Below are 14912 nucleotides of genomic sequence, written 5' to 3'. Positions count from 1 at the left end.
ACCAAACAAAATCCAGACAAACCAGACTTTTTTTGTGTGTCCTGGCCACCTGCTAAGTGCTGGCCTCTTTCATCCACTCCTGCACTCTAACCTTCCATAAACTTGCTGCTGCTGGGTTGTTTCTGATGTGTTTTTGTTCTGGTTTATTGCACATCTGGTGTCCTGCCCGGAACTGAAGCTGTTTTATTCTCTTACTCAGTCCTTTCATATCCCCCAAAGCTCTTTTGCTGCCGTGTTACACCTTCTGCACCCCACACCTGCTCCTCAGGGGACAGCAGTGACCTCCAGCGCTGTCATCCCCTTCCCTGGGCTGGGCCGTACAGAGCTCCCTTGTTCCTGGGGCTTGTTGGAGCCGGTTGCTATTTTGGTGCGCTCCGAGGTGAGGCTGGACCCAGTTTCACGTTTATTTTCGGATTTAGCGCGTGTGAGTTGACTCACAGCCCATAAAAAGCAGCCGCCAGCACTGCCCGGGCTGGCGCGCCCGGGGACAATCCTTGGTCCCCGCTGGGGTCCCCCCGAGGGGGGTCCGGGCCATGGCAGCCGCAGGGGACCGGCGGTGGCAGCGCGTCCCTCCGCCCACGGGGACCCGCACCGTTAATTACCGCCCCTCATTACCGGCAGGCGGCGGGAGGGAGCCCCGGCGCTGCTGGGCACCGCTGCTCTCTGACGCCATGGGCAGCCTCTGACCTCACACGGAGAGAGCGTGGCCATTGGCTGGGTGCTGTGTGACCTCACGGAAAGGGCGGTGCTGGGTGGCTGAGACTGGAGCTTAGGGACAGCGTGTGAGCCCATTGGTTCGGCCCTGTGATGTCATAGGAGAGCAGTGGTGGTCACTGGCTGGTTTCTGGGTGACCGTGGGAAGGACAGGGTGGTTATTGGCTGAGGCCTCCCCAGCGAGCCTGTGACATCACAGGGAGGGATGTGCTCATTGCCTGGCTGAGAGTGACTGCCATGATCTCATGAGGTAGCAGGGTGCTCATTGGACAGTGGCATGTGCCAGTGCAGGGCTGCCTGTGGCCTTAGAGGGAGCACGACGATCACTGACTGGCAGAGTGTGACATCACGCGGCAGTGCATGACCTCACAATGGCACGAGACACTCCTTGGCTGGCAGGGTGCGATGTTCTTGGACAGCCCATGACATCATGGGGGAGGGGGCTGCTTATTGGCTGATGTGGTGTGATGTCGGGGGACAGCCTCTGACATCGTGGAGGAGGCAGGTGCTCATTGGCTGTCAGGCTGTGACTTCCAAGAGCGGCACATGACTTCATGGAGGAGGGGGCACCTCATTGGTCAGTGGTGTGTGACGTCCTGCAGCAGCCCGTGACCTCATGGGTGAGCGGGCGCTCATTGGCTGTTGCGTGTAACCTCATGCGGGACTGCGCGCCCATTGGCCCCCGCCCGTGACGTCACGGCAGACGGGCCGCTCATTGACGGCCAGCGCGGGAGTGCCAGTGGCGCCGCCTGGCGGGCGCGAGCGCGGGCGCTGCGCGGCGCCGATTGGCCGGCGGGCGGGGCGGGGCGGGGCCGGGGGGCACGTGCCGGCGGGGCCCCGGGGGGCGGGCGGCGATTGGTCGGGCGAACGCGCGCGTGCCCGCGGCGCGAGCGGGCGCGGGGGCGGCGCATGCGCGCGGCGGCGCGGGCGGGCGGCGATGGCGGAGCGGGGCTGATGGCGGCGGCGGGGGCGGCGCTGCGCTGAGGGAGCGGCCCCGGTCCCGGACCCGCCCGGCCCGACATGGGCAACGAGGCCAGCCTGGAGGGCGGCGGCGACGACGGGCAGCTGCCGCCCGCCGCCGCCGCAGGGGCCCCGCCGCCGCCCGCCGCCGCCAAGCCGCCTTCAGCACCGGGCGGCGGCGGACAGCTCCCGCCCGCCGCCGGGCCCAGGTCAGAGCGCGGGGCGGGGACCGGCGGGGGGCGCGGGGTCGGGCTGCGGGGCTCAGCCGGGTGGGGTGCGGGTGTGCGGGGGGCGCGCGGGCAGCGGGCGCAGCCGTGAGGGGTGAGCGGGGCCGGCGTGCGGCCGAGAGCAGCGATGGGGGCTGGCGCGGTGGGGGCAGGAGGCGCCGTGGGGTGCCGGTCTGGGGGCACCCGCAGGCGAGCGCAGGCAGGTGGGACACGAGGGCGCACGGACTGCGAGCCGAGGGGACACGGTGCGGCTGTGGGGTGTGGGCAGCGGGGAGAAGGCAGGTGAGGCAGGTGCAGTGGGGCTCAGGGAGGTGATGGAGGCACCCGAGGCAGGTCACTGCTGGAGGATGTGCACCCCCAGGGGAGCTGGCAGCTCCGGGACACCCGTGGGTGCTGAGGAGGACTAAGCTGCGATTTGGGGCTGGGTGTGGGAGAGGGATGGAGCACCCGGGGAGGAGTGTCGTGTCTGGGGGACAGAAGAAAGCGGGGTGCTGCCCGGTGGGCAGAGGTCCAGCAGCAAGGGGGGAAGGCATAAGGAGAAGGGAGCGTGGTTCACGGTTGGTGGGTCTGGTTGGGATCGGGGGATGGTGCCTGGCAGCACACAGTTCAGAGCACTGGGGCATATGAGCACCCCAAACGTCGCCACCCCAAATGTGACCACTCCCAAACGTGGCCACCCCAAGTGGAGCCAGCACCAAACGGGAAAGGTCGTTATGTAACAGGAGGGACATGCAGCCCTGCCAGGAGTCATCCGTGCAAAACCTCGCAGGGAACTGCACCCAGCCGTCCTCCTTCTGCCAGGCAGCGCCAGCTGGGAGGGAGATACTTTGGAAGCGAGTGTGGGATAAGAGATATTCCTTAAATGAAAAAAGCCAATCCTAAAACATTATCTTATCTGAAAAAATAAAGGCAAGGAGCAGAAAGTTGCACGGAGGGATGCAGAGCACTCGGTGGGTGGTTCTCCCTCAGTGTGTGGCCAAGGCAGTGGCATTCTGGGCTCTGCCTCGCCCGGGCACTGATGAGTGCTGCTGGTCTTGCCAGTCGTGTTGCTTCAGACAGGGAAAATCCAGGTGGGAGGCTGCAGTCTTGCCTGGCAGTGGGCTCCGTCTTGCTGGGCTGCAATGGCTGCTCACAGGCACACTGTAACATCCAGTGGGCTTCAGGGGTGCTATAGCTGTGGGCAGGCTGCTGTCACACAGCGAGTGTGAAAAAAATAGCTCTGAGTGAAATTGTGCTCATTTTCCTTTACGTTTTTCTCAGTTTCCCTCGCTAGAGAGTCCCAACCTCTCTGCTTTGGATTCTGGCAGTGAAAAGTTGTTTGTAGCTGCTTGAACAATTTAAAATTAAATACCTGTGGGGCTGTTTAGGCTGCTGTAATGAGAGGAGCTGAGGAAGCCATGCAGGTCTGCTGTCTCTGTCCAATTTTGGCACTGCTCCTCCATTACTGTCCAGTGTCTGTGTTTGCTGTTTTGCAGTGCTGGGCCTTCCAGGGGCTTTTAGGGTCCTGGAGCATGCGGGACTGGTGGGTGGAGGAGCAGAATCTGTAGCACTGGCCATCCATGCTCCTCTCCTGCCAGAAACACCAGGTTGTTTTTTCCGGCCATGCTCCAGCCCTCGCACACTGAGCTGATGCTCCTGCGCCTCCTGGGAAGCTGCTGCTGGGGAGCTGCCCTCCCTTGCAATTAATTAAAGCAATTAAAGAGGTGGGCCAAGTGGGGCTGTGCCTTGGAGCAGCAGTGGGATGGGGACGATGCTGAGCTATGCCAGTGTTTAAAACCTAAGCGTGGGAGGGGTGTGGGGGGCTGAGATGACACTGAGGGATTTTAATTCAAGGTAGCAAAGTGGCAACGGAGGGAAATCAGGTCTCGAGAAGAAAGTCGCTTTTGTGAGGTGCAGGAGTGGGCACATAAGACAGACCATATGTTGTGAAAGGTTCAGCAGAGCACAGGATGTGCTGGCCAAGCAGTGAGTGTGGAGTGCAGAAGGTGCTGCTCCAGAAATCTCAAGTGGCCAGAGAAAGTGAGTTTCTTTCAATATCAGAGCAATTTTTTTCCTCTGATTTAAGTAAGCTAAATCCACATGTAAGCCAGTGAAAACCATAGTAGTATGACTTTTCTGTGTCATTTTTCACAGTTTGCTTTGTGTTACACAGAGAAATATCCTATAGGGGCTGCTCTGGATTTTGGGGTTTTGTGTTTAAATCCATAATAACAGTTTCTAAGAACTGTGCATCCACTATGAATATACTTCAGAGAGTAGAAACCACAACAGGAGTAGCATCTTTTTACTAAGTTACAACACCTACCACTATTTATCAACTTTGATATTTGCTTGCATGCTTTGCCGAGGCACGGGGGAGCCAGAGGTCGGAGGGAAGCTGGGAGCAGTGCTCAGCGCTGGGGTGGTTTGGCTCTGCCAGCAGGATGCAGCTCTGGAAAAGGCCAACACAATGCAGGGTTGCATCAGGCAAGGTGTTTTCAGTGCAGACCTCACCCTTGTGCAAGGAGCTGCTGGAATCTCACCTGAGGCGGCTGTGCCTGACTCTGGTATTCCAGCAAGGTGAGATTGAATCTGAGGAGGGAGGGCAGGGTTGCTGCTGGTCTGCTCAGACAAACAGAGTCTTTAGCCTGAAAGGAGGTGAAAAGCTGGGGCATCATTCACCTGTAGGATCAGAGGAACCCAGGTTGGTTGCTGATGCATTTGGACAGAAAGCTTTCCAGTGCCTGGCAAGTTGTGGTCTGTTCTTCTAGAGAGACCCCCTAAGCAGAAGGGACGAGCTCGTTTCACAGTGCGGATGGATGGATGAAAAAGGCTTGGATGGCAGAGCAGGGATGATCCCCAGTTCAGAACTGTAGCTTGGGGCACAGAGCTTTACATGGCTGGTTTTCCTTGTAACCTGCAGAGTGTCTTTATTGCTGCTTCTGATTGTATGTGCCTGATTTATGCTGGATTCATTCAGGTTTTCGGTCTCTCTGCTGCTCAGCTGTGGAGCTTGTAAAAGGCTCTTTTTGACACCTGGATGCATGAGCTCAGGTTGAAGGATGGGAGAGGGGAAGAGGGACAGTCTCCTGGGAAGCCTTGAGGGCCAGCCACAAATGCAGGGGCTGTCTGTGGGAGAAGCAGTGCTTTCAGCACCGCTGTTTCTCTGGAGCTGGCTGATGCACATTGCAAGCAGCCAGGTGGGTTGCAGGCGGTGAGGCTGGGAGCAAGCTTGCTTCCATGGCACACTGGCAGAGGTGCCAGGACCTTTGTTTTCCACACTGTGGGTCATACCCCAGTATTTATTAAGCCTCAAGATAGGCTGTGAGCTGAAGCTCTTGAAGCGACCAAAAGGGAATATCTCCAGTAGTGCATGGTAGCACCTTTGGCATGGGCTGTGGGCTCCCTCAGAGCCTTCCCTTGGCTTAGAACAATGGCAAGGCAAGTGCTGATCCTGTTTACCCTTCTGTATATTCAGTATTGCTCTGTTTGGCAGGTGATGGAGCTTGAAGTAAAAAATCTGGTGATAGGGAATAGTATGGGAGAAACAGAACTGAAGGAAAGCCCTTTAAATCAGAGAAACTTTGGGCAAACCATTGCAATTTGGAGGTTCCTTTTTACCCTCTCAGTAGCTCACTTGAGTGTGCTTATTTGCTTGCCATAAAGTACTACCACAATGAGAGATAAGAACTTTATACATAAAGGTAATTGTTTAAAAAAAGGCAACTTGGCTTCTTTCTTTTTAAATGGGCACTTTTCCCAAGCTTGCAGAAATGAGCAGTCAATGTCCATTTTCATATGACTGTGCTAGAAATAAAACCAGACTGTGTGATGGGAATTCAGGCTGGGGAGAGGGCTCACGCTCACCTGGAGAGCCCAGAGAGCCAGCTCCATCCTCATTTCCATGCTCTGCTCTCCCCAAAGGCTCTGAGCCCTGCACAGGATGGGGCAGAGGCATCACCATCAGAGGCATTGCTGGGAATTTCCTCAAATAATAACAGTTTTTCCCTGGCTGAGCCATGGACTGGCACTCTGGAAAAGCCTGCCATGCTTCTGCACATATTGAACATGAGTTTATTTGCTGCAAGATTTTTGGAGGGTCAGGAGGGAACTGAGGCTGGGTTTAAGTGAGGAGGGGAGGAACAGATACGCAATGTTGTGAGATCATTAAACTTGTGTGAGCAAAACAAAAAGTAAAAGGAGTAGAAAATGGTGTACATGATGGACTGTGTCAAAATATTTGTGGTGTTAAATACTCCATTGGGTTTCAATTCATTTTCCCTCATGATGGGCAGGTGGTGCTGGCTGTGACACAGTGCTTTGCATACTTGTGATCGCTCTGACAGCAGCCATTAGGCCACTGCATCCAGACGGCACAATTCTGGGTGCTTAAGTAACTCCAAAACCTCTTCTGGGAAACGTGCTCATCAATATTCACAGTGTTTGGCATCAATTATTAATGCCTTTATTTCCAAAACAAATACACAGATTTGCAGTCTGCCTCACAGGTTGGGGTTTTTCACTGCTGGAACCAGCTTGGATGGTTCGCTGTGGGCATGAATCTTTACCCCTCACTTTTGCTGGGTGAGGGGCTCCTGGGGATGTCCCTGCAGTGTCCACTTCTGCTCAGAAACAATGTAGAAGAATTTGGAAGGATTGATGTTCTTTGCTGTGTTGGCTTGTGCTGAAAAGTTGGAGTAGTCCTTGGCTTCTTCTGGTACAATTTGAAGCTATGGCAGGGCCGCTTCCTTTGCACTGGAAAGCGGAGTGCTGATGGTCAGTCTTCTAGTGGAAGGTGTTCCTGCCCATGGCAGGGGATTGGAACTAGGTGATCTTTAGGGTCTCTTCCAACCCAAACCATCCTGATTCTTCTGCTGATGCTCAGGAATGGAGCCGCAGCTCAAGTGGCGACATCCATTGAGGCTGGTGGGTCCCTCCACATTGTTGCTCATGTTGAGCTGGCTTCTGCCTCTCCACTTCTGCTTCTCCAGCATGCTGCAATAAAGCTGTTTCTTTTCTCTGCTGTGTGAATCGAGCACATATTTGATGTTTCCCATCATGTCTCCAATTCAGTGCAAACAGATAGTCAGTGCTGTGGCATATTCCTGCAGTTTATGTGAGTTTGGGGAATACTTGATGTGCATCTGGACTGGCAGAACACCACAGCCTGCCTGCCACACAGCCTCTCTGCACAGCCGTCTTCACTGCTTCCCCGGCTGGGGCTGGCGCTGGGGCTGGCCCAGGGTGTTTTTCCAGCAATCCTTTTCCAACATCAGGCTAATTTCCTAGTGTATGAGGTGCCCCTTGGGAAGGATGGGACAGGCAGTCAGGGTGCAGAGAGTGCTTCCCAAGAGCAGGTAGCTCAGTAGGGTGAAATGGTTTCATGGCAAAGGCCTTCTGGTTTTTCACTAAATGTGACAATAATATTATCACACCAACTTTGCTGTTGAGCACCGCTGCTCCAGGATGTTCCTTGGGTTTCTTTTTTGGCTAGTGAGTGATAGCAAGTGCTGATGGTCATCCTGGTCCTGCACATCGTAAACTGTTATTCTTCTTGAATTTGAGATCGTCGCTGTTAAGCCATCACTGTGTTTTCAAATGTCTTTTTGAATGACAGATTTATTATTTTTGTATCAGGCTATGAGCACGACTATTCCTACAAACAAGGTTTTTTTGGTTTTTTTCGTGCCTGGAGGTGCAAAGCTCCGGCATTGACCCCAAGGTGCTGCTGTGCAGCCTGTCAGTCATCAATGAGCACTGTCGTACCGCTTTTCACGTCACTGATGCTGGGAAGTTTTTATGAATGTGGTGAGCTGGCTCCTCGCTGAGAGCACCCAGCACTTCCAACGTGCTATTTAGGAGCCTGCAAGAATAATCAGCATCACTGGACCCCTATTAACTCTGGCCTGGGCTTTATGGCGTGGCTGGAAGGGATGTTCATGAGCTGCTGTGCTCGTGTTTAATATGAAAGATGACTTAACTACCCTGATGGTGGTGTCTCGCTCACTCTTGGCCTCTGCAGCTTTCCAAGTGTGTGGTTGATCTTGAAGAGAGACCCCAGCCCCATTAAGAGACTGGGGACAGTGGGTTGGGAGGGCAGGAGACAGCAGCTCCCTGACCATGTTGAGCTCCCCAGAGACAAGTCAAGAAAAGCACCTCTGAATGCAATTTTTATTTTGTTTTCTCTTAGTATTTGTATAAGTGCCATGGTTTGGCTGGAGATGGGGAGGGAATGTGCCCTCCAACCTGGCTGCTGGCACTGGATGGCACAGATGGTTATGATGGCTAGCAAAAACACACCTCTGCAGCTCAGAGGCCCATGCTAGCCAAATGGTAATGAAATGTATGTTAAGAGTGAGCATAAATAAGTGTAGAAGCGGTTTACCAAATGGAATAATGGGATATATGATCATAGAAGGTTTAAGTAAAACCGTAGCCTCTGAATATACAAAGTTACCCTCAGTCCAAAACTATAGTTGCTGTGATGAGCAGCAGATTAGCTGTTCTTACTGGCTTCATTTCCCCCTGAAGATGTGATTAAATAGTTTGGTGCATTCTGTTTTTTCAAAAACGATTTAGTTGTGTTTCTAGGTCATTGTCTATAGAAGAAAAATGTTCTTATATTTAATGCAGTAGAGTGCGTTAGGCATCTTCTAAGAGGAGCTAGGACACAAACCCCTCTCCTGCCTGGTCTGTTCCCAGACCTCTCTCCTGTCCCTGTCCTTAGCACAGGAAGGAAGAGCCTTTACACCTTCTCCCTAGAGCAAGCAGATGAACATCTCCATGTGGAGACTGGTAGTGCTCCCTGGGCTGGGCACGGTTGTCCAAGAACCAATGGGCTGTGCAAGGTACTGCAGGGGAAAGGTGGAAGCACAGGGCTGGGGGAAACCTCTGGGCCATTACTTGCTGATAGACACCATTATTCACCCCATCACACCCCCACTAATGAGGTAATGACTGAGATCTTAAATGGAGACAGACTGAGAGCTGGGGTTGTTTGGTCTGGAGAAGAAAAGGCTCCAGAGGGACCTTAGAACCACCTGGACCTCTTCTATGATCATGTGTAGGTCCTCATGAGAAGAGCATTTCCTGCCCTCTTGGAGGGTTTCCTCTTTTTGGTAGCTATAACTGAACTTAGACCAGGTGCCGCGTAGAAAGTGCTGCTTGAGAAATGTTGCAGAATTTTGAGGGCTTTTGGGCATGTGTGACTAACTGTTCTTCACTCGGTTCTAGGACCTGACAGGGACCACAGGCTCTCAGACATGACAAATCAGTTTCCCACGCTGAATAGCTTTCAGATGAGGCTTTGACAGCTCCTCTGAAGGACGTAGAAGAAAAATCACCATGAATCAAAATGTCATTCAGTTTAGATGTGGCAAAATCCCACATTTCAGGGGTGTCCAAGGGTGGTAGGCCCTCCTCCATGTGGCCCAGAGGGCTGGAGGCCTTACATGGCAGGGATGCTTGCAGAGGCCAGATGTTACTAGCTGAGAGCAGCCCCTGAACCTTTTTTTCTCTTTGTTTCCTTGCATACCAGTGGAACATTGCTTTCTAGCCTGTCTTGAGTCTTTCCTGGCCTTGGGGGTTCGCAGGCTTTTCCAGCTGCTGAGAGGCTCAGAGCCTGGTTCCATTGGACATCCCTGTGCAGTACCAGTCCCGAGGCTTGTAGCATCCTAAATAGGGAGATTTATTTTGAAATTTGCCTTTATTTATGGATTTTTAGCTCTGTTAGGAGATGCTTGGAGTGTGCAACCTCTTCTGGTGTGATCTCAGGGTGCTTCTCTGGGTGCTCCATCCTTGGAAGTTGTATGGGGGTACGAAGTCAATGTGAGATGTGTCTTCTTCAGCTATTGAATGAATCCCGAGGGATTTGGTGCTCTTAACAGCCCACCTGAGATCCAAATGGGTCTGCCATGGGCTTTCCAGTAGAAGAAAGAGTCTGTTGGTAGCTTGTGCCCTTCCTTCATCAGTCTAGACACGAGGAATACGAAAAGATTTTGCCATATTTAATGTCTGCAAAAGGATGAAGTTGTGCGTGGGAATTACTTGTAAAGATTGACATGTTGTAGCTGCTAACCACCCTTTTTTTTTTTTTTTTATTTAATCAAAAAACAGATTGCAGCCTAGGAAAAACAGCATGTTTTTTTTTCTTTCATCTTCTAAAGAAAACATTTCACTTATAGATATGTGAATTTATGCATTATAAAATAGGAATAGTTGAAAATTGGAAATGTATAATAAGTTCTTAAGGGACTTGGTAGTTTGCCTTTGTCGTGTGAAAAAAACCCATATCAGCTGATAGTACAAAGCTTATGAAAGGCTGGGGAAAATATGGGGCTGAACTAGATCTTTTTCCATGTTGACTCTGAACTGTACTTTTTCTTTTGATGAAACATGAAATTACTTTTATTTTTTTTCAATCCTAGTTACATAAACTATTATTTGATTGTACAGCTGGACTGAAAAACTGTAGGAGGTCTCACATTTAGGATTTTGCTGCCTCTCTCTCATTAAGCCTACAGCCTGATTTCTTTAAATGCACCTATTAATCTTCTTAGGGAGACAAATTGTTGTTTGGTTGGGTTTTTTCTCTTTTTTTTTTTTTTTTTTTTTTTTTTTTTAACACTACCCTCCCAGTTAACTGGCAGAGTAAACTCTGCTGGTTTGCAGCCTTTGCAGGTAGGGCTGTGCTGCAGCTGGGCACCGCAGTGCCAGCGCCTGTTGCCTTGGTAGGCTGGGTTTGGTCTGTTTGGCTTAAACACCCGAGGTGGTCACAGCCTGAACTGTTCTCATCGTGCTCAGCAACAACCCCCGAGTCAACAGGAAGGAGTAAATGGGGTTTTTTTTCCATTCTAATTTTGCTGTAGGCTACTTCAGTAGTTCATCTGTGGTAACTTGCCAGAGAAGTGGCTGCCCCATCCCTGGAAGTGTTCAGGGCCAGGCTGGATGGGGCTTGGAGCAACCTGGTCTAGTGGCAGGTGTCCCTGCCCACAGCAGAGGGGTTGGAATGAAATGATCATTAAGGTCTCTTCCAACCCAAATCATTATGTGAATTTATGAACTTCTGTTGCATTTTTGATTTCCAGTCTGAGACTCATGGGGTTCCAGGTTTGAGACCCATTAATGTAGTCCTTTGTAGGACCAGCAGTAGGACACAAAGAATTCCATGTTGTCCTTCAAGTGTGCAGATTTTTCCCATATTTTCTCTCAGATGCATCAGCTTTGTTGTCTCCTGCCCACCAACGATAAGCCACCACAATTTGGGTTTCTTCTTCCCTGCTCACCACAGAATTTCTCAACACTCTGGGCAAGCGTTGGGCCCTTGGAATGCTGCCCTTTCGAACCTTCTCTGCTCTCCTCTGCTGGGAATGGCTCTTGGGAGGGTGAGGGAGCTGCTGTCAGTCTCAAACACATCCGTGGGCTGCACCAGCTCTAATATGAACTTGTGAGATGTCTGGAGCAGATAGTGCTGGAGCACATTGTGTTGGGGCCGGGTGGCAATGGCAGCTTTCCGTAAATACTCCTGACGCCGGCGTACGTGAGGAGGTGATGTTGGGTGTTGCTCTCATCCCTGTAAAACGAACCATCCTTTGTATTCAGGGCACGTCTGCAGCCCCAAGGAACAAAAATATCCAAGCCTTCTCCTTTTCCCACCTGTATCTAAGTTGTGGATGTTTTGCTTGGGAATCCTGTAGCTGGGGAGCACACCAGGAAAAGAGGTTGTTTTCATTTATATAGTGTATTATATAGAACCTTTTGTGATGGTGGTGATTTTCAGAGCCCATTTACCACTATATTAGATGAGGTTTTGACTGGTTACACCCTGCAGTTATTACAGAACATCAGTACCTGTTGGAGCAGAAAGATGATCCCTATCACTACATTATATGCCACTGATTACCTCAACCTGGCAAAAATAAGGCATCCACAAACATCCCTCTGGGAGGAAACTCTGAAGAAGTGTCTCCTTAGGCATCCCTTTTCTGCTTTATTTTATCTGCCTTCCTCATCTTCCAGTCTCTCCTCCTCCTGCATTGTTAATGGATGTTAAGCACTGGTTAATGGATTAGGATAGGATTCCTCTTGGCTATACAACTCAGTTTCATGCAACCCATGCCCATGATTACCTATTTAATTTTGATTTATTAAGTGAAAATATAGACCCAAACACTCTGAACTGACAAATTATCACACCTTTCTTTTTCTTTGAAATATGCAAACAAAAACCAACCAGCTGCTCTGGGTAGGAATGAAGTGCCTTCTGTTTTCTCAAGGTGTCTAAAATTTGCTTCACTTACCAACTAAACTTCTCAGCCTTAAATTTTACCTGCTGCCATTTCTGCCAAGCTAAGCCTTCCGAGGGCTCTGCAAGGACAGATACATCAAATATGCAGATGCCTCCATCTCTTTGGGGACAAATGTTCTGGGCTGAGGTACGTGCAGCAGGGAAATGCAGGCAGGGACAAGGCGCCTCAAAGAGTTGCAGAAGCCGGAGAAATGTTTTCCTTTGATCCCATAAAGAATTTGGCAGGGGAATTTCAGACTCTTCTATTTCAAAAGTACATTTAAACTAAACAGCTTGAGATATTGAAGTTGATGGTGTCTCTGACAGTATTGGTAATATATTGGTCCTTGGGTTTCCTTTACCTTTCCTGTTGTGAATAATGAGTTTTACACATAAAAACATAATTCTGAGTTTGGTTTGCCATTCCAAATCATATCTCTGGAAACCATAAAGTGCAAATTCAAGACACACGAACACTGATACTGAGTCCATCCAGTGCCAGCCCCCAGGCAGTGTCCCACCAGGCACTTGCAACCACACTCTTAAATAACAGACATTTTTGGACCCTGTGAGCTGGTGTGGGGAATGTCAGGGAGGGAGAAACCTCTGCAGCTGAGAAGCGTTTCTGAGAAACATAACCTGATGTGAAGATTTTGTTTAAAGGCATCTGGCCGTGTTGGACGCAGATTTCTCCTCCTCACAGGGAAATGTGGGCTCATCAGTTTTTCTATGTACCCCTCCACATGTGCTGTACTTGGAGCTCTTCATGGGGGATTAGCTGATGGCTGTTTCCTCAGTCCCTGCCCAAATGATCTCTTGATTGCTCTTCCACACCTTGGATATCCACATTCCTGGTAACCTGAGGCAACCAGAAAAAATAGAAATAAGGACCTAAGTGGCCTGGGGAAGAGTTAAAGGGACTATTATGAGATAGCCAAAATGTGTAGAGGTGCAAAGACAAGAACTGCAGGATGGATAAAAATGCTATGATTTTTCAGAGACACACACAAAAAATTAGGTCCTTTGTTCCATTTGCCCAGGCTCAGATAAATGAGGGTGCAAAGTCAGGATTTTTTGGTTGCTGCGTAGTCACCAGGAGCTGCCTGTCTTTCTGCAGTGTGGCGCTCTGATTTCCTCTCCTGTAAATTGCTTTTTAACTGTGTTTTTCTTTCTTTTTTCTAAAAATACAAACCAGTTTCTCTCTGGTCTGTCATTACTGCCTCTTTTTTAACAGCACTTCTCTTTCTGATGGCTCTTCTTATTTTTTTTTATGCCTGGAATGAATGTTGTTCTTCGTTCTGGGCTGAGTTTGGTTGACTCAAGCTGTCATGGAGATGGATAATGATACATTTTTTTGCATCAGATTTTAATTTTGGAGCATGGGTGGAGCTCATCCAAAAAAGGGCCCTGCAGTCTCCCCAGTTTCTTAGTGGTTGAATACCAACTTCTTGTGGAAGGTAGAAGTGTGGGGACCCTTGTGTGATGTGGATGTTACCAGGGATGTTGACCTGTTGGAGACAGACCCCTGGATGGATCCCTTTTTTGCCCACCTGTGACAAACAGTGCTCATGTTGGTTTAGTTTTGTGCAGCCAGCCAGCACCTGCAGGAATCTTTCCAACTCCTGGACAGAGTCAAGCCTCCCTTTTGCAAGTCAAAAGGGAGAATTGCAAAACCAGACCATGGTGCCTCTCTTTGTGGGGAAGGAAGCCAGAAGCAAGTCAAGGGAATGGGCTGCCTTTGCTCTTCTCTTTGAATTGCTTTCCAAAATGCATTTTTCCCAAAATAACTTAATTGTGTATTTTTTGGGGTGGATTGTTCTATATTTGTTGATGAGCATTAAATTGATGTTTTCTGAGAATGGTCCAACATGGCTTGCAGAACTCTTTGCAGAGCATCAGTATCTGATTTAGATCCCATCACTTCATGTGGCTATGGTTGTTCTCTGTGCCTCACTCTGCATTTCTTGACCTTGGATTTCACCTGCCATGATGTTTCGAGACATCCAGTTCAGGAGAGCCTTCTACAGCTCTTTGCATTCAGCTTTAGCTTTGAATACGTTGAATAAATTTGCATGGCTCAGCAAACTTGTCCTTTCTTTATCCCTGCTCCTTCCCAAGCCATTTCTGAATATCCCATTTATCCCATGGCAAGATCCTGCTCCTCTGCTTGTGAAAACCTGACCATCTGCCTCTATCCTTCTTGTCCTAAATCCTGATAAGTTATTAACCCATAAGAAGGATTCCCTTATTTCTTCATCTTCTATTACTTCTTTCTTCCTCTCCTTTATTTCTGAATTTTTATCCTAAAAATTCTCCCGCTTGAGATGATTTTTCATACTAAGTATTGCCTTTTACTCCTGTAGCTTGGTTGTTTAATGATATTGCTGTGTTATAGCCATATCTTAAACCTTTTCTTGATGGTGCATGTTTTGCTAACAGGTGCCATGGAAACTTCCCTTTGTTACCCTTCCACCTGCTGCTTTTAATCGTTTTCTAACAAACCTTATCACTTCTCCTCTTCTTTTTTTCCCAGTTGTGTCTGAAAATTATAGTAATCATGTGAATTTCTGTGTTTTTTTCCAAGTCCTGCAAATAGATTGAAGCCAAGTTTATTACAGTTACTGTTACTGAAAGTTTGTGTATCAGGTTTGGCTCCTCAAGCAGGCGTGTTCCTGTCACAGGATTAAGCCCAGAGCAGGTAGCTTCATTTTGCATTGCTTTAGGGAATAGCTAACGAACTAAACAAA

The 14912-nt window shown here is 49.8% G+C and overlaps 1 protein-coding gene across 2 annotated transcripts in view; it reads left to right on the top strand.

The window, feature by feature from the left end:
• Nucleotides 1–1631: 1631 nt before the first annotated feature.
• BSN (bassoon presynaptic cytomatrix protein) overlaps nt 1632–14912 on the top strand; it is an 89256-nt gene continuing 75975 nt past the window's right edge. The window contains exon 1 of one of the 2 annotated variants that reach the window (XM_068201567.1): nt 1632–1883. In XM_068201567.1, the coding sequence (XP_068057668.1) occupies nt 1735–1883 (149 nt within the window). In that variant the 5' untranslated portion in view covers nt 1632–1734. The remainder of the gene's footprint in view (nt 1884–14912) is intronic. The other variant, XM_068201568.1, reaches the window with a different exon arrangement.

This window comes from Anomalospiza imberbis, chromosome 11, assembly GCF_031753505.1.
Source record: "Anomalospiza imberbis isolate Cuckoo-Finch-1a 21T00152 chromosome 11, ASM3175350v1, whole genome shotgun sequence".
Classification (NCBI taxonomy): domain Eukaryota; kingdom Metazoa; phylum Chordata; class Aves; order Passeriformes; family Viduidae; genus Anomalospiza; species Anomalospiza imberbis.
The sequence above is the reverse complement of the archived record's forward strand: the minus strand, read 5'-3'. Positions and strand labels throughout refer to the sequence as shown.